An 18,926-nucleotide genomic window follows, 5' to 3' on the forward strand; every position below is an offset into this window, starting at 1 on the left:
TAAAGAACTACCTGAGACTGGATAATTTATGGAGAAAAGAGGTTTAATCGACTCACAGTTCCACAGGTTTAACAGGAAGCTTGACTGGGAGGCGTCAGGAAACTTACAGTCACAGCAGAAGGTGAAGGGGAAGCAAGCACGTCTTACCACGGCAGAGCAGGAGAGCGAGAGAGCAAAGGGGGAAGTGCCACACACTTTTAAACAATCAGATCTCACGAGAACTCAATATTATGAGAACAGCAAGGGGGAAATCCGCCCCGACGATCCAGTCACCTCCCACCAGGCCTCTCCTCCAATTTGACATGAGATTTGGGCAGAGACACAAATCCAAACCATATCATCTACGTTCTTTAAAAGGGTGCTGTGTTCTAAATGTTTGATTCCCTCAAAGTTCCTATGTTGAAACCTAATCTCCAGTAGACATTTAAGAGGTAGTGAAACGGGAAAAGTCCCCTTATCCCCCTGGCAGGGTGTACGATGGGGGTGTGGCTGGCTTCCTCAGTTCCCCAATGCTCCAACCTCAAGGAGGAGCACGCAGACAGGCAGGCTGTGGGACTCCGACCCCACAGCAGTGTTCAGGGGTGAATGTTCACAGCTGAAGCCCAGCGTGTGTTACAGCACGCTCTTTCACTTTAGGCATCTGTAGGCACTTTCTGTCAGCTCAATTAGATCTCCTGCCTTATCTCAAGGACAGAGGGCTTTCTGTATCCCAGGGTTTCTTACCTTGGTGTACGGGAAGAATCGGATCCCACGTGGGCTTGGGGAATGGGTGCAAGGTTTTATTGGGTGGAAGTTCTCAGCAGATGGATGGGGAGCCAGAAGGGAGATGGAGTGGGGAGGTGGTTTTCCCCTGGAGTCAGGCAGCTCAGCAGCCCGGGCCCTCCTCCGGCCGCCCCAGCCAAACTCTGTGTCGTTCCACTGGTTGGCCTGCCGGGGTCTACTGGAGTCTCCCGGTGTGCTCTTTGCCGGCATGCCCCTCTCGACGTCCTGCTGCTTTTGTGTTCTTCCGCCAATGCATTCCTCTTGATATCCAGCTGCATGTGTGTGCCCGCTAGGGTCTTGGGGTTCTTAAAAGCACAGGATGGGGGCATGGTGGGCCACAGTGGTCTTGGGAAATGCAACATTTGGGCAGGAAAACAGAAATGCCAGTCTTCACCTAGGTCTGTAGGCACAGGCCTGAGGGTGAAGCCCTAGCCAAGGACCACGCCCTTCCCTTCCTAGCACTTCTCTGCCTCCCTCCCAGATCAGTGGGGCCTTCAGGAAGTGACTAGAGCATGAGGGGTACATCCTCATGAATGGGGTTACTGCTTTTACAAAAGGTGTCTGTGGAAGCTTGTTCACCTCCCTCCCTTTCTCCATGTGAGGACGCATAGAAGGTGCCACCTACAAAGCAGAGAGCCATCACCACACACCAACTCTATGGTGCACCTTGATTGTGGACTTCCCAGCCTCCAGAACTGTGAGAAATAAATTTCCATTGTTTATAAATTACCCAGTCTAGGGTATTTTGTTCTAGCAGCGCAAAAGAACTAAGACAGGGCTAAACATTCAACAGTCTATGTAGGTAGATAATAATTTGGAAATAGATACATTATACACAAAAATGATCCCAGGTGATTGCTTTTAAATGGTGAACTAAAAGGGTATATTTGTTCATCCTTATCCCTAAACTCAGCTGTAACTGATTTAGAAGTAGAGGACAGTTTAGGGCTAAGTACCAAGACAAGAAACAATGGCACAACACTTAAGAACATAACTTAAGAGGCCAAGCACTTAAAGAACATAACTTAAGAGGCCAAGCAAATTAAACAGGTGTCATCATTACAATGTCTTTCCTCAATTCAAAATACGTGAACTTGGCTGGGTGCAGTGGCTCACACCTGTAATCCTAGCACTTTGGGAGGCTAAGGCAGGTGGATCACTTGAGGTCAGGAGTTCAAGACCAGCCTGGCCAATACGGTGAAACCCTCTCTCTACTAAAAATACAAAACTTAGCCAGGTGTGGTGGCAGGCGCCTATAATCCCAGCTACTCGGGAGGCTGAGGTAGGAGAATCGCTTGAACCCAGAAGGTGGAGGTTGCAGTGAGCTGAGACTGTGCCACTGCACTCCAGCCTGGGCAACAGAACAAGACTCTGTCTCAAACAACAACAACAACAAAAAAACTACATGAACTTCTATCTCCCTTTTTAAAAACACACTAGCCTTACAACAAAAATGAGTAACTATTGGGAGTGATAAAAAATACTCTAAAATTGATTGTGGTGATGTGGTTACATACATAACTTCACGAAAATACTCAAAACTACTGAATTGTGCACTTTAAGTGGGTGAAGTGTATGATGTGTGAATTATATCTTAAAGTTGTTATTTTTTAAATGAGTAGCTTTTAAATCTAATGATTTTAAATACTCTAATTTTACATTAGGCTTCTCAGGTTTTACTAGATTTCAAAATAGCCAGAAAAACAGTGAAAAGTATATTTTATTGGCATTTAGGCCTAGCGTAGTTCAATTCAAATAAAATATAACAAAGCAACTTATTTAAGCTAATTGAATATAACACATAAACAATTTTTTCTTAAGTTTCTGCTTTACCATCATATGATTGTGTTCATGCAAGTACAATCATTAAAACTGTCCTCCTAAGCATATATCATAGCACCACCTTTTATTTGCAGTACTTGATATGTAAATTTCATTGTCAAAACATATCTGGCTTTATCAATGTAAACATATTTGCTACAAGTAAACTTTAAAGGTAAAAGTGAATACTAATGAATAAATCAAAATAGAACTGAGCATCACATGATATAATTAAGCAAACATTATATAATACTGTTTCAATAAGAACCACAACTTAATACATTCCACAAAAAGGAAGGAAAAACAAAAAGTAATGTGTAAACTGCCAAAATAGTGTTAAAATACTGAAGGATATAATGTAAAATTTACCTCGGAAAAACAAGGGGAAAACAACAAAACCATGCTGTGAAAACTAAATTTGGTTTAGTAGTTACAACCGTCATTTTACTGCAAAGGCTTACTAAAATGCACTCCAACAAAACCATTTATTTTCTATCTCCCCTTTTAAAAAAACTACTGCGTTTAGTCACATAAGTTGGATATTTTGTGGAAATTTCACATTTTTTGTCAGCTGCGGGATTGTTACCCAAAAAAACCTTTCATCTCTAAACTATCTTTCCAAATAACCAAAAACATTATCATCATGAAAATTACCATTATAAAATCAAATAATTCCTAAACAAATCATAAAAATAAATCTGCCTTAACCTAGTAAGTACAGAAAAAGTGTATACATAAGTGCTGAAAATTACAGAAAAATATTCAATGAATAAGCAAAAATGTTCACATTTATCATTACTATTGTTTTTTTGCTTTCTGGCTAAAATTAAGGAACAAGTTTTTAAAAGGTGAGCAAGGAAATTCAGTGCCACTTTGGGTCTGTCTGCAATATACAAATGAGTTACATCTGTAGTACGAGGCAGACTCTATTTTTTATTAAACATAATTAAGTTATAAAGACTTCAAATTTCTAGAACCAGTTATAACACTGTGGTAAGCAAAATAAATTTGTTCTTATTGCTCTCATTATAATTCCAGCTTAATCTACAAATGTGAACATTTTCCATATGTTGTCTCAAACCATACTAATACAAAAAATATAGAGCAATATCTGTTGGTTTCCACAGATAAATGGAAAAAGGAAAAAATGAAATTTGAATATTATTTCATCTTCTTAAGTGTCTTTAACATGTTTAGCACTTCAAGCAGCACTGGACACAGCAAGTTTCTTCAAGTGATCCATGAACACTTGTAAACTAACATCATCTGTAAGAATAGGTGCTCCAGACTCCTAGAGGAAAAAAAGATATTTGTTATGATTAAAGCATAGGGTGATATCATGGAATTTATACACAAATGTTTAAAATAGACAAGGAAATCATTTGAAATAGAACAATGCCTATGGTCCTATTAAATAAAAAGAATCTAACTGGCCTCCGTCCCTGGTTCCTGGGAGGGAGACTCTACATCCTTAGAATTCCCTGATAATAGGAGTGTCTTTATTCATAGGCTGATGGGATCACATAGGAGTTTATGCTATGAGATGAGATGAATCAGGATGGCGGCTAGTCACCACAAAGACTAACAATGTAATTAGAGGCTTGGGGCTTTTAAAAGAAAGCCTGACCTCCAGACCCTTTCTCCCTGGCATTTTAAGAGAAATCCCAGCTGGAAGGAAGCAAACTCATAATATCATTTTTTAAATAAACTATGCTTCTCAAGTTTTCAAGTCGTTTTAATTGATTTCTGTAGGTTCCAAGTAATTAACAAGAGTTAGGGAAAATTCCTATTATCCATTTTAATAAAAACTGTATTGACAGAATGATCTTGGTAACCCAATCCATTAACAATGAAATTTTACTTCAGCAAGAGAAGGTATTTCTAGAAGATTTTTAATCTGAATTTTACATTTTTCTTCTTATACTCAAGTTCTTATTAATTATAAATATTCAAAGTCTAAAACAGGGAAATTAAGTAATTTCAGCAAATTATTGGCAAATGTGAGAAGAGAACTTATAGCTCCTGTGATTCTAGTCTGGCATAGCCACAAACATGCCATAACCTCTCCTGAATAAAGGGAAATCAATTTTATCATATGTTTATTCAAAAGAACTTGAAAGATTTGATAATGAAGGGAGGCAATCCCTTACTGGGATTAAGGGCATAGAGTCTGGAGCCAGAATGCCTAGGCTCAAATTCTGGCTCTGCCACTTCCTACCCATATGACTGAATAAGTTACTTAAACTATGTCTTAGCTTCCCCATGTGTAAAACAAGGATAATAACAGGACCTATCTTACACAAGTTGTTGTAATGATTAAATGAGTTAAATTCTATAAAGCAAACAGAACAGTACCTAGTACACACAGTAGACATACAACATGTTTTAGCTATTTCTATTGTTCCTCCTGTTCAAAAATCTATAACAATGAAATACTTTTCTTTATTCTATATGCATAGCTAACACAGAGAAGCACAAGTCTCAAAACTGTAACCTAAACCAGTAACAACCTCATGGCTCTTACTTTTTTCTTCCTGTAACTATGCCTGATTTTATTTTCATTTTACAGTGTTTTCCATCTCAAGTCACCCAATCTCAGAGCCATTTCTCCTAGTCAAGACAAAATATAAGGATTTCCTAATTTATATACCACAGAGCTCCTGCTTGAAATGATAAATACCAATGCTCATTCGATTTTATAAAAAATTAGCAGTTAGCTGATCTCAACTTTTCAAATGGACCCTTTTTCTATTTAAAATATATCCAGGATTAGGCAGAAAGGTACAAGCTTTACATTATTTAGTATATGAGGCACTACAGCAACAGAGGCCTCCAGCACTGTCACAGAAGTGTTGCAGTGGTGCCCTCTTATGGCCGTTCATGGATAATACTTATCATAGGGTCCTTGATTTCTGACCCCCAAAAAATCCTGTAAGCTATTAGAGTCCATTAATTTTTAGTAAAATTCTTGGTTACTGTTATTTCCTTTAAATGCAATCATCAAATTAACTTGATTAAAAATTCAGAGTCTGGAGTTAGACAGACCTTGGTTAAAATCTAGACCCTGCCAGTTTAGCTACATGATCTTGCATAAAATACTTAATCTATATGAGCCTCAATTTCCTCTCATGAAATATAGGATTACTAGTATCCACCTTATAAAAGTTAATTAAATGAGAGTACACTAAAAGCATAGTGACTAAAACATAGTAGATTCAGTGTATTAGATATTATGATTATTAAAATATTGACATCATTACTCATAAAAATCTTAAGAAAGACCTGAGCACTCTTATTTATGCCTGTAATGCCCCTACTTCCAGGCAGTAACAATTACACTTCAGAGTTTAAAATAGGTTTCCTTTCCCATGTTAAATATAAGAAGTGACTTTTTTTCCATTGGTAATAGTGAAAACTAATAGCTAACATTTACTGAGTATTACTGTCCATTTCAAGCACGTTTTATTAAACTCTATAGACAAGGAAGTGAAAACAAAGAGAAGTCAAGTAACTTGCAGAGTCTGCATTTTCTATTACCAGCCTTCCACCCTTCCAAGATTACTTTTTATAACCTCCCCATCTTTTAGAACTTTTGGACCTGGGATTCAATTTATTTACCTATATTACAAAAACTCTTAACTCCTAGCCACCTCCACAGATTTCCAATATTCTAATCTCTGCTCTCTCCTGTCCAGATATATTGTATTCAATATATGCTATGTTTAAGGTCCTATGGAAAATCAAAAATGAAAATGACAGTTATTGCCTCAAGTAATTAATAATCTAACAGGAGCAATGCCATAAAAAATGGAGGCAGGAAAAGGGACGACAGGACAGGGATATTACACAAATTCAATCATGCAATTGTAGGACGGTGCTATGGTTTGAATATGTGTCCCTTCCAAAACTCATTTTGAAAATCCCCAATGTGGCAGTATAAAGGTGGGGCCTTTAAGAGGTGACTGGGTCATAAGGGTTCCACCCTCATGAAACAATTAAAATCTATTCATGGATACTCCCAGACGCAGTGGCTCACACCTGTAATCCCAGCACTTTGGGAGGCAGAGGTGGGCAGATCACGAGATCAGAAGATCGAGACCATCCTGGCTAACATGGTGAAACTCCATCTCTACTAAAAATACAAAAAAAATTAGCTGAGTATGGTGGTGTGCGCCTGTAGTCCCAGCTACTCAGGAGGCTGAGGCAGGAGAATCGCTTGAACCCAGGAGGCAGAGGTTGCAGTGAGTCGAGATTGCGTCACTACACTCCAGCCTGGCAACAGAGCAAGACTCCGTCTCAAAAAAAAAAAAAAAAAGAACATTATGGAAGCATGCTCTAGATATTTTTAGTAAATAAAATAGGCCCTCACCACTGCTGCAAAAGCGTTTTATTAATCTTCAGTTGATTTTTGTATTCTTTAGAACTGTTTTTAATCTTTTCTAGTTTTTTTGGCCCCTAACTCCAGCCTTTTTCACTCCTAAATAATCTCATACTATTGAAAAGAAACAGGCAATTATCCAATGTGAGTTTTCACTCCACCTAAAAACCTTTCTGTCTTCACCCTTCTTACCTTTTGCTTTTGCAGAAATAAGTGCCCTGCCTCCTTACCAATGCTTAACCTCCATATACTGCTTATGATCATATTGTCTCCTGAGGATCTTCAATATCTGTTCTTTTGTGTCTTTCCTATGCTTGGTCTCCAAATAAGTTCTGTGCCCTTACCGTAATAACAATCATCTGCCTATCCTACTGCTTATCCTCAGGTTATATTTGCAAAAGAATCATTTATACTTTCGACCTCCGCTTCTTTGCCACCCACTAATTCCTTATAAATTTATCTTCTTACTCAACCACCATACTAAAGCCGCTTACACAATGCCGCGAATAACCTCCTAGCCATCAAATCCAAGCACCTTTTCTCACTCTGTATCCCCCTTCAACTGTCTGCGGCATGTCAGTTTGTTACCTCCTTCTTCTTCCTTCTATAAAGTCACCTTTTATGACATACTATTCTTTTTCATTCTGCCTCTCTGATAATTCACTAAACACTCCTACCACTTGTACTCCCCTGAAGTTTTTGTCTCATCTCTCCTTTACCTCTTTTACTTTCTCTTCATACAAGCATTTACTGTGATGACTTTAAGTATCACCTTTCTCATTCTTGCCCTGACCATCAAACCCAAATTGCCAACAGCCCACTCAACATGGCCATAATCAATATGGTCATCTTATTGTGGCTCAATAAGGCCTTCTAGATAGTACCTCAAACTCAGTGTCTAAACCAAACAATTTCTCTCCACTCTCCCATTTATTGACATATGTTTTCCTAGTCACTCAGGCTCAAAACCCCAAAATACCCTGTTTCCCCTCACCTGTTTTCTAAAAATTCAAGACTACATTAAAGTTGAGAGAGAAGTACAATAAACACCCATATAGCATACCTACATTCACTGACTGTTAACATTTTGCCACGTATGCTTTATGTTTCTACATTATTTTTCCTTTTTTCTTCTTTTTGTTGAATAACTTCTGGAAGTTGAAGCCATCATGACATTTTATTCCTAAATACTTCAGGATGTATCTCCTAAGATCAAGAAGAATCTCCTACATAACCACACCATTATCACTCTCAAGAAATTTAATAATTCTGTACTAGTTATCTGATATATGATCTATATTCAAATCTCACAAATTATCCCAATTATGTTCTTTATAGCTATTCTCTCCCTTTAATCCAGGATTCAATCAGAATTCAGATTTTGTGCATAGTTGCCATGCCCTGGAATAATTACTTTCCTGCAACTTCTAATCAAGTCCTATTGAGTCTACTGTTGAAATATCTCCCAAATCTATTCCTTTTCACCATCTTGCCTTTACTCCCTCTCACTTGGATTATTTTCATAAATATACTTTCAACCTACAGACTGCTTCCATTTAATCTTAAGATTCAACTATACTAAGACTCAAATCTGCCCCCTGTCCACCTTCAATGACTCTCCATTACTTACCAAATAAATACTCAACTTCTCACTCCTCAACCTGACATTCAAGATCCTCCACAATTTAGTTGTACAACACATTTCCGTTTTGTGTTCTTCTAGTCAGCTCTGCATGTAGTCTTTTATCTTAGCCCATACTATTCTCTACCTAGATTTCCCTTCCTCATGCAATTTCCAATTACTGAAATAACCGTTCTTTAAATGAAATGTTTCTTTTTTCTGAGCTCTTTTCTGATTACACACCCTCTTCCTGCTACCACTATGTGACCTCTGTCCATCTTCCTCTTCTAACGTTTGTAATACTTCATAGCTTTCTAAGGACAAATATCCCATTCTGCCTTGTAATTTACTTAGGTATGTAACTTATCTCTAATATTAGACTACAAGCTCTCCAAAGGCATGGGTAATAACTGCACCCTAAAGAGCCAATACAAAGTCCTAAACATACTGTACACTCAATAAATGTTGGTATGTTATACCAAGAGGTTAACACTTTTTTTTTTTTAAGAGATGGAGTCTTGCTATGTTGCCCAGGCTGGTCTCAAACTCCTGGCCTCAAGTGATCCTCCTGCCTCAGCCTCTTGAGCAGCTGGGATTACAGGCATGAGCCACCACACCCAGCAGGACTTTTACCAAATTAAACTATATCAATAATGATTTGCAGGGTTCCTGCCCCTCCTTCTCAACTATGATCCCTGGCCTCTCTTGGCTTATTGTGGCCTTTTGTGGTTCACAACCTAGCATTAAACTTGAGTCACCACTTCCTATCTTATACACTTCATTGCTTTTTGTCTCAAGGGTATAGTGCTAAACTTGGAGTCTATTTGATAGGATCACTTTTTTCCTATGGTGTCACCAAATATTAATTCTGTTTTCTACTCTCATTTTTACATTACTCTTCCAACAGAAATCATTACTAAATACACAGGAAAAAAATGTAGCTTTCACTAAAATAACAAACAATAAATACACAAAGAAATAATTTCCAAGACCTGCTATTTAAACTTACCTGCCCCCAGGCATACATATTATTATGAGTCTGTGAAGGGTTGACTTTTGAAAGGAGGAAACGGGCCTTAAAAGCAAAGAAGAAATAACATTATCCATCAAAAATGGTTTCAGTCAATATCAGCTGAATAATTATATCATGCAAAATCAATTTTATTTAGTATGTGTTGGTAAAATTAATTTTATTAACTTAATTTTTAAAAGATTAAACTTTGAAATGTATAGGTCACTAAGTGTTACAAATAAATAATAAATGCACCTCTTCTCTCCAAATCACACATCCAAAATAACAAATACATTGTTGAGTCCAAAACTCAGCATATAAAAATTATGTGTGCAACAATTATGACAAGGTTAGTGTGAAATTACTAAACACTCGGTCAGAAGTTCAAAATCCCAAATAATGATAAAAACAAAAGCCATGAAAATCTGTATGTTCTTTTGCTTAAAATAATGACCCTTAAGCTTTCTTAAACCACAGGTGATTCTGAGACAAGTGATCCAACATTTCAACCTTCTACCCACTATGGCTTATCATCATGAAAATAATAACCAGAATAAAAGAGGAAAATGGTAATACACACAGTGAGACATCAATGAAAGAACCAGTAAGATTTTTAATTCATAATGGAAGCACATAGACAGTAACATCTTTTGAAATTTAGTATCATACAAAATCTTTTTCTACTCTCTAAGGAATCAGTTTAACCTAACAGTGAAGAGCACTGGCCCTGGAGTACCAGGACTCAAATCCCACTCCTGTATTTACTGTGTTCCCTTGGCCATAAGTAACCTAGATCTCAGTTTTATTATCTGTTAAATGAAAATAACACTAGAATTCTTATGAGGATCAAATGAGATAAGGCATGCAGAAGTACTTTGCAAATTCTCAATATGAAATAACTCTTATATAAATACAGTAAAACTAATAGTAATTATCATTTCTGAGTAACAGTTACTGATATTTGCTACCTATTTTATAATACCATACTAGGCACTAGGGAATACAAAGCATAGTCCCTGCCTTCAAAGAGCATGTAAAACAAATTAATAACAACTTATAATTAATTTATTATAACTCTTATAAGAATTACAAAAGAGAAGTAAGAAGTATTTTATGAGAGTATGTTAAGGAACCTAACTTAGCCTTCTGAAGGTCTCAAAGCAACTGTGTATGTATGTATATGTATCTAACGTATATGTATCCTCAAAATCCTAAAAGCCACAAAACCTTTTCATAATACTACAGTGTTTTCCTATTACATAAAATTTTATTTTCTAGAAAATTGGAATGACAGAATGAAGACAATGAAAAAATGTAAGTTACCACAAATGTCATATTCATAGACTTTAACAGTAAATAAACGGCTTTAAGAAAAGTATATTACTTTCCAAGCTGTTCACATTTTCTTGTTCAACCAAAGCTAGTGTACCACCACAATGCCATCCTGGCCCTGTTCAGGAAGCTAGGCTAGAGACAGAAGATGATGGAAAGTGCCAGGTTTAGGCAACTAGTCAATAATCTTACTGTTTTGCTCTCAAAAGCTAAGGCAAAAAGTAAGCACTGATACCTTCCCCACCTATCTCCTTACCTTTCTGTCTGCTTTATGAAGCAATCTATTAAAATCAGAAGGCAAGCAGGTACACCTCACTGCAAACCTAACAACAAACAAACACACAAACAAATTAACACTACTTACCTGGCTGCCTCCATGTTCAGTGTCAATGTATCTTGGCATTGGAAATCTGGAGTGAAGAATTTCCTGTGCATCATCCACTGGGGCTTGCAGAAGGTGGCGGAAATTTTCATATTCAGGCATGTCCTGGTATCCTGATTTCCGCCACTGTGCTATGGTCTAATTTTAAAACAATTAAAGAAATTACTTTAAATTTCTTGCCCATCCAAAATTCTTGAGATTTTTCCAAAGAAAATAATCTTTAGAAACTAAAAAAATTATAGACCATTATTCCATTTACCTCAATTTTTTAAAAGTTACAATTTCAGTAGAGAAAATATTCTTAATAAATGTAAAATTAGAATATTTCTTCTTCTTTAAAAGTAAAATGAAAGAATACTTACATAAGTCAGAAAATTTTTAAAACACTATGCTTATCAAATGAATGTTAGCTAAAAGCTATCTACCTAAGCTTATGATACGTGAAAGCAATTGAATCAATCCATAGGTAAGTAGCTCTAAACACCATGTAATTAAATCATCTAAAAACTTATGCCTGGTTTATTTTCTAAGTTAGCTGAATCAGTCAACACATTCTTTTATAGCTTTATACCTCTGTATAAAACAATCATGTGCATTTCTGATTTCTCCTTTAACAAGCTACTTGAAAAAGTAAAAATCACCATAAAACAAAGAAAAAGCCAAAAAAAAAAAAAAAAGCCCTGTCAGTATGACAGGTTTTTTTTGTTTTTTTTTTTTTAACAAAGGCAAGAAGTTAAAACAGGTATTATTCTTAACAAGTAAAGGGCATTAGAAACTGGTATCAATTAAAAATAATTTACAATAATAATAATTAAATCTTTTAAAACTCCTGGGTAGGTCGGGCGCGATGGCTCACGCCTATAATCCCAGCACTTCGTGAGGCCGACGCGGGCGGATCACCCGAGGTCAGGAGTTCGAGACCAGCCTGGCCAACATGGTGAAAACCTGTCTCTACTAAAATGCAAAAATTAACTGGGCGTGGTGGCATGTGCCTGTAATCCCAGCTACCCAGAAGGCTGAGACAGGAGAATCGCTGGAACCCGGGAGGCAGAGGATGCAATGAGCCAAGATAGCGCCACTGCACTCCAGCCTGGGTGAAAGAGCAAGACTGAGTCTCAAAAAAAAAAAAAAAAAAAAGTCCTGGGTAGTACTACTTCAAAGAATATTTTGAGTAATGTCTTTACCATTACAGTACAAATCTTTTTAAAAAATTTTTTTGTAGAGACAGGGTCTCACTATGATGCCCAGGTTAGTCCTGAACTCCTGAGCTCAAGTAATCCTCCTGCCTTGGCCTCCCAAAGTGCTGGAATTAGAGGCGTGAGCCACCACACCCAGTCACAGTGCAAATCTAAAATCATTTACAATTAAAGCAACTGAAAAAATAAATCTGCAGAACTTAGTAAAACACTAGACTGTAAGTTTGAGAGCAGATCTGTGAAGAAAGAAAACATCTATATCTTCCAAAGCATCCAGAGGAAGCACTTAACAATTGGCTGAATGAGTAACTGCAGGAATGAATCAAGGTCTGCTAAATACCTGGATTAAAGCTTAATAGCTACTAAAATCTTCTGCTCTCTGTAATCATTTACCATTCCAATGAAGTTACAAATTTTAATTCATGTATGCTTTAAATGAGTTTTCAAGATCATGTAGAACACTTAATAATAACTTATAATGATTGCATAACGTAAAAGGAAAGCCCGCGCACTGACAAAGGCTGACTTTTCCCCCCTTAATGTTTTCAGGTAAAACCCAAAAGTACCATTTGTCTATGTACAGTCAGCGTTCTTACTTTCACAACACTATGCTTTGTGCAAAATCCAATTGTGTGACAAATCAATAAAATGTGGGTCAACTGCAACTGCAATTGAAGCCTAAAACCTTATAGTAGGCAGCATCATATTTTATTATTTTATAAAAATGGAAATCAAAGTTTATCATAGATGAAACACTAGCCATACAATTAGAAGTAAGAAAACCTTTCTAAGTAAAAAGACTTTACATGCATAGCTTTAAATGCTATTGAAATCTTACCTCACCATGATAAATCAAAATCTGGAAGAATGTGTCCATGAGAAGAATACGATCTGCAAGAATGCTACTGCTATCAAGAAGAACCGGCTAACATAAAGAAAACAATGAGAAATGAGGAAAAAGGAAAAATGAACTACTCAATAATATAAAATAGATGTTTCCAGGTTATTTTCCAAGTTTCTTTTATTTATTTATTTATTTTTTTTTTTTTTTATTTTTTTGGAGAAGGGTCTTGCTCTGTCACCTAGGCTGGTGTGAAGTGGCATGATCTCAGCTCACTGCAGCCTCAAACTCCCAGGCTTCAGCAATCCTCCCAACTCAGACCCCCGAGTAGCTGGGACTACAGGTGTGTAACACCATGTCCAGCTAATTTTTTCATTTTTTTGTTTGTAGAGATGGGGTCTCACTATGCTTCCTAGGCTGGTCTCAAATTCCTGGGCTGAAGTGATCCTCCTGCCTTAGCCTCCCAAAGGCTGAGATTACAGGCTCAGCACTAAATTTGAAATTTATATTTTATTACCTAAAATCTCTTGCTATTATGAATTCTTATAGTGTATTTTAATTTTTTAAGGAATCCCTTTAAGCTGAGGTAACAAACAATTTAAAAATAGAGTAAAGTCAAGAAGAATTCAAGGATAACTCCTAAGCCTAAATGGGGAAAGGCCTGGGATAGAGCAAATTTGGAGCACATGGGAAAATAGTTCTGCATATGAAATGAAAGGGAGTGGTCTGAACTGATGACATAAATTTAGGTGTCACATGCACAAAGATTAAAGCACAAAGATTAAAGCAATGGGATTAGACTACATCACTGAGAGGGAAGACAGGGAAAGCCAGAAGATTGATCCCTTAAGCATGTCAACACTTAGAGGTCTGAAAGGGAAAAGCTAGCAAAAGACTGAGAAAGAACAGTGAGTGAGTAAGAGGAAAACCAGGAAGGTATAGTAGGTGTCACAGAAGCCTAGGGCAAAAGGTTTTCAAGGGCTGAGTACTAGTGAGGACTAGGTAAATACTGTTGAGAGCTCTGGTAAATACTGTTGAGGACATTGGTGGTCTTTATAAGAGCCATTTCAATATAATGTTAGGGACAAAAGTCTTACTTATATAGGTTGAGAAGACAATGTGAGGTGAGAAAGTATAAACAACAAATAACTTTTTTGAGTTCAACTCTCACCAGGAGCAGAGAAATGGGGTGGCAGTTAGAGAAAGCGTGGGTCATGGTGGGGGTGTTTTGTCCATTTGTTATAAACGTGAGTGTTGTTATGGTTTCTATGTTAATTAATAAGAATGATCCAGATGGACAGAAAGTAATTATATAGAACAGAAAGAAGATAACTCCAAAAGCAAAACCCTAAGAACATGAAGCTGATAGGATTCATGGATTAAATGAAAAGGTTGAAATTTAATAGGAGCAGGCACTAGGGACAGTGGGATTCCAATTTTCTTCTAAATACCATTCTACATTTTTCAGATGTCTACATGTACGTTATTACTCAGAAGAAAAAAAGTTACTTCTAAAACATTCCTGATTCAAAGAATACAAGGCAAAATACATATAGCCAAACCAACATATTAAAAATATATATTTTCCTAGAAAAATAGAAACTATTTGACCAATTACAAAAAAAATCATTGTAACGAAATAAAATATTTTACCCATTATTTTACAAAACCGTGAATAATAGCATCATGAGGGATCATTAATCAATAGATATTGTAAATATTCTCTTTATGTTGACCTTACTATTTTCAAATACAGTAACTACACACTTTTAAGTAGTAAAACAGACCATTTTAACTACAGAATGGAAAAATGGTTCATTTGATAACAGGTTAAAATAAGTGGGACAGTCTGCTAAGAAGGTTAAATGGATAACTTTATCAATCTTCTAAGCATATGTCTTTATAATCAACTATTTTTTATGTTCTCAAAAAAACAAAGGAAAATGAGATTAAAACAAGAGCCTTTGTTTAGACAGAATGTCATAACTGTCACAGACACTAAACTCTGGAATAAGCTACAGTCTACAGAATTATAATCACTTCTGGACATTGTTAAAGACGTAAAGAATAATCATATGCTTTGGAGGATTTGATTAACCAAATGGCTGGACAAAATGATCTGAAAGTCTCTTCCATCTCCTTTAAAAAAAAAATTTAACAATCTTCTAATACAGCCTACATGGTATCTAGCATATAGTAAACATTCATAAATATTTTAAGCGAATACATAAATAGGTTGAGATGTCCATTCTTTTAGTTAAATTCTTATATTTAGTAACTATATGCATTTTTTTAGTTATTTTCACTTTTTTAATGCCACACATTGCAGTAACAAGACCAATTTATTTTTTTCTGTCCCTCTTACCTCTGGTGGTCCACTAAAAGAATACGCGTACAGGATAGGCTGAATCATAATTAGAGACTGGGTCAGATCTTGACGCATAAAATGGTGACGATAATATGAACTCTCATCAGGACTATTGTTAAAAACTTGCAGGAAAGAAGATCTTCTTAAATGAAACATAAACTGTAAGATAAACATGTGAGATAGTTGTTACTGATTTTAATATTAAAACTGGTGTTTACTATTAGCAAAAACATTTGATTACAAACTATTAACAACATAACAAAACATGTTATTATAAGAATGTTCTAATTTATATCCCTCAGGAAAGGAATCCTATTCACAAAATTTATCAGCTGCCTAAAAATAAAATTCCACAAGAAAAAAAATTTAAGAAAGAAAAAAAAATGTTTAAGTTAAAGTAAGAAAAGGATGGCTGGGCATGGTGGCTCACACCTGTAATCCCAACACTCTGGGATGGCTTGGGGCCCAGGAGTTGGAGACCAGTCTAGGCAACATAACAAGACTTTGTATTTAAAAGGAAAAAAACAAAAAGACAAAAACCCCTTGCTCAAATCTAAGTTATTCAGAGGCTGATGCCACGTAGTAAACTATGACCATTCTTTGTTTTTAATCCTCACCCCTCTGACCATATCTTTGGGCTTTTTTATTACTACTCATTACCAACACCAAAGATTCTAAGAAGATATAAAAATAAATTACAGATTTTCTACTTTTTATATGGCTGATATGATTTGGCTATGTCCCCATCCAAATCTCACCTTGAATTGTCAATTCAAGTTTACTTGTTAAGGCAGGGCCAGATGGAGGGAACTGAATCATGTCAGGGGGCAGTTTCCCCCATACTGTTCTCGTGGTAGTAAGTCTCAGGAGATCTGATGGTTTTATAAATGGGAGTTCCCCTGCACATGCTCTCTTGCCTGCTGCCACGTAAGATGTGTCTTGCTTCCCCTTCGCTTTCCGCCATGATTGTGAGTCCTCTCCAGCCATGTGGAACTGTGAGTCAATTAAGCCTCTTGGCTGGGCATGGTGGCTCACACTTGTAATCCTAGCACTCTGGGAGGCCGAAGCAGGTGGATCACCTGAGGTTGGGAGTTCAAGACCAGCCTGGCCAACATGGTGAAACCCCGTCTCTACTAAAAATACAAAAAATGATTAGCCGGGTATGGTGGCATGTGTCTGTAATCTCAGTTACTCGGGAGGCTGAGGCACAAGAATTGCTTGAACCAGGGAGGCAGAGGCTGCAGTGAGCTGAGATTGTGTCACTGCACTCCAGCCTGGGTGACAAGAGTGAGACTCTGTCTCAAAAATAAATAAATAAATAAACAAACCTCTTTCCCTTACAAATTACCCAGTCCCGGGTATGTCTATTAGCAACTTGAGAACAAATACCATGACTTAAAAATTGTACTGGGAAGGGTCTACACTGGTTTAAAAAAAAAAAACCACATATATACCCATATAATTTCTTAATATTTAATGTTTTCCCTATACCTAAGAAACATTCTCCAGATTTTGTTTCACTGCTTCTTTCTCCTTTCACTTTCTTCCCTTCCACCTACTCCTCACATGAAAGAAATCAAAAAGAGGGAGAGTTAGGCCTGAATAATGGACAGTTACACTGGGTCTTTGATAAAACTGATTAGGATCAGCCAGAAAGTATTCCCACTTGTCTTTAGTCACTTCTCTTAAATTCCTCCAACCCTCAGGTCTTAAGTGCCTATATGTTGCTCCTGCCTGGGACTCACTCAACAGCTTTCTCCCAACATGTCATTCACTGAAATTCTGATTCCTATTCTGTTTTCAGGATCCATAATTCATTGAGAGGCTCTTGCATCCCTTACTACTTCAGTCATTCTTGTTTACTCACAGAAATGACCAATTGGTAAATGTTAGGTAATATTTTGGGGATGAAGACTTCCCTTAAATTTGGTCTATGCTACCTTTTAGAAGATTATCAGACTTTGAAAACCCAAGACAAAAAGTATTCCAGGGTCCTCTGCTTCCTATTTCCAGGAAAGGGAGAAAGATGGAAATGTCCAGATCTCTCTGAAGATCTAAAAGCCCAACAAGAAGGCTTGAGGCAGGGAGAGAAGAGAAAGTGTGCAGAATTTAGTCAAATACTTAGGTTAATGCCCTCCATCACTTTCCTATTAGTTTCTGCTACAAAAATGACAAAACAAAGAATTTTACATGCCTTAAGACAAGCAGACCTTGCCTTTTCCTGGTTCTCCAGGATCTCACCAGAGGTTTTAGGGAAGTCTCTCCTCTGTAAGCATGGAGTTTCTGGGTTACAGATCAATCAACAATAAAGGATCCTCAAAACAAAAACAACAACAACAACAAAAAAACAGAGCAGCTCTGAAAAAGAAAGCTGATGCTTTAAACAAAGTTCTCATGGGCAAAAATATGAATTTCCACATCTCAATATTAATTATCCTTCCAAGTTAAGCTAAAAGGCCACCTCCTCCTTCAAAAGATATATAAAATCATCCATTTGGAAGGACTCCTTTAAGTTTCCTTTAAATTCTGTATATTTCTCACTTTCTGTTCTGTGTTGTTTATGTATATTTCACATCTCACCCTTTAGACTAAAAGCTCCTTGTAAGAGGGATCCATGTCAGTCACCTGTATCCTCCTAAAGTTCCCTGCACACAGCACTCTAAACACACAGACTTAAAAATATCTATCAAATCAACAGGAAGATGGAGGGATAGATTCCACTGCTCCAGGTGGAAAACATTCTGTAAGGTAAATCAAATGAGTTTATTTTCTATTTATCTGGTCTGGCCCCATAAAATTGTTCTCAGGTGATGATACCATACTGCAAGACTAGCTAACTGGTAAAATAACCTCAGATGAAGTCCTTCTGGTACCACTATAATTAGGTCCCCTTATGTCAAATGGAAAACTAACCAGCCTTACATGTAATTCTACCCACTGCAGGGTTCCAGAATAAGTCTCTATTCACCACAAATAAATGACTATTTGCAAGGCCAATATAAAAATATTATATACTTTTCACCAACTACTCATAGCACAATATTAATTTCTTAGCTATCCCAAAACTTACCTAACAAAAAGAACAACCCAATAAAATAGATACCATAAAAAGAGCAATAAAAAAGGAAAAATGAGGCTCAATGCTACTGGCCACACAAGAAAAGAATATGGGTCTGTCTGGATGTGGCAATCTTAGCACTTTGGGAGGCCAAG

At 36.8% G+C, this 18,926-nt stretch overlaps 1 protein-coding gene across 1 annotated transcript in view; it reads right to left on the reverse strand.

Moving 5' to 3' along the window:
• Positions 1–2,464: 2,464 nt before the first annotated feature.
• The window catches only part of SEC23A (SEC23 homolog A, COPII coat complex component), a 72,549-nt gene continuing 56,087 nt past the window's right edge, over positions 2,465–18,926 (reverse strand). The window contains exons 16-20 of the mRNA XM_008957150.5: positions 15,711–15,872; positions 13,343–13,429; positions 11,291–11,446; positions 9,592–9,657; positions 2,465–3,874 (exon numbers count right to left, since the gene is read on the reverse strand). Of these exons, the coding sequence (XP_008955398.1) occupies positions 3,785–3,874; positions 9,592–9,657; positions 11,291–11,446; positions 13,343–13,429; positions 15,711–15,872 (561 nt within the window). The 3' untranslated portion in view covers positions 2,465–3,784. The remainder of the gene's footprint in view (positions 3,875–9,591; positions 9,658–11,290; positions 11,447–13,342; positions 13,430–15,710; positions 15,873–18,926) is intronic.

This window comes from Pan paniscus, chromosome 15, assembly GCF_029289425.2.
Source record: "Pan paniscus chromosome 15, NHGRI_mPanPan1-v2.0_pri, whole genome shotgun sequence".
Lineage (NCBI taxonomy): Eukaryota > Metazoa > Chordata > Mammalia > Primates > Hominidae > Pan > Pan paniscus.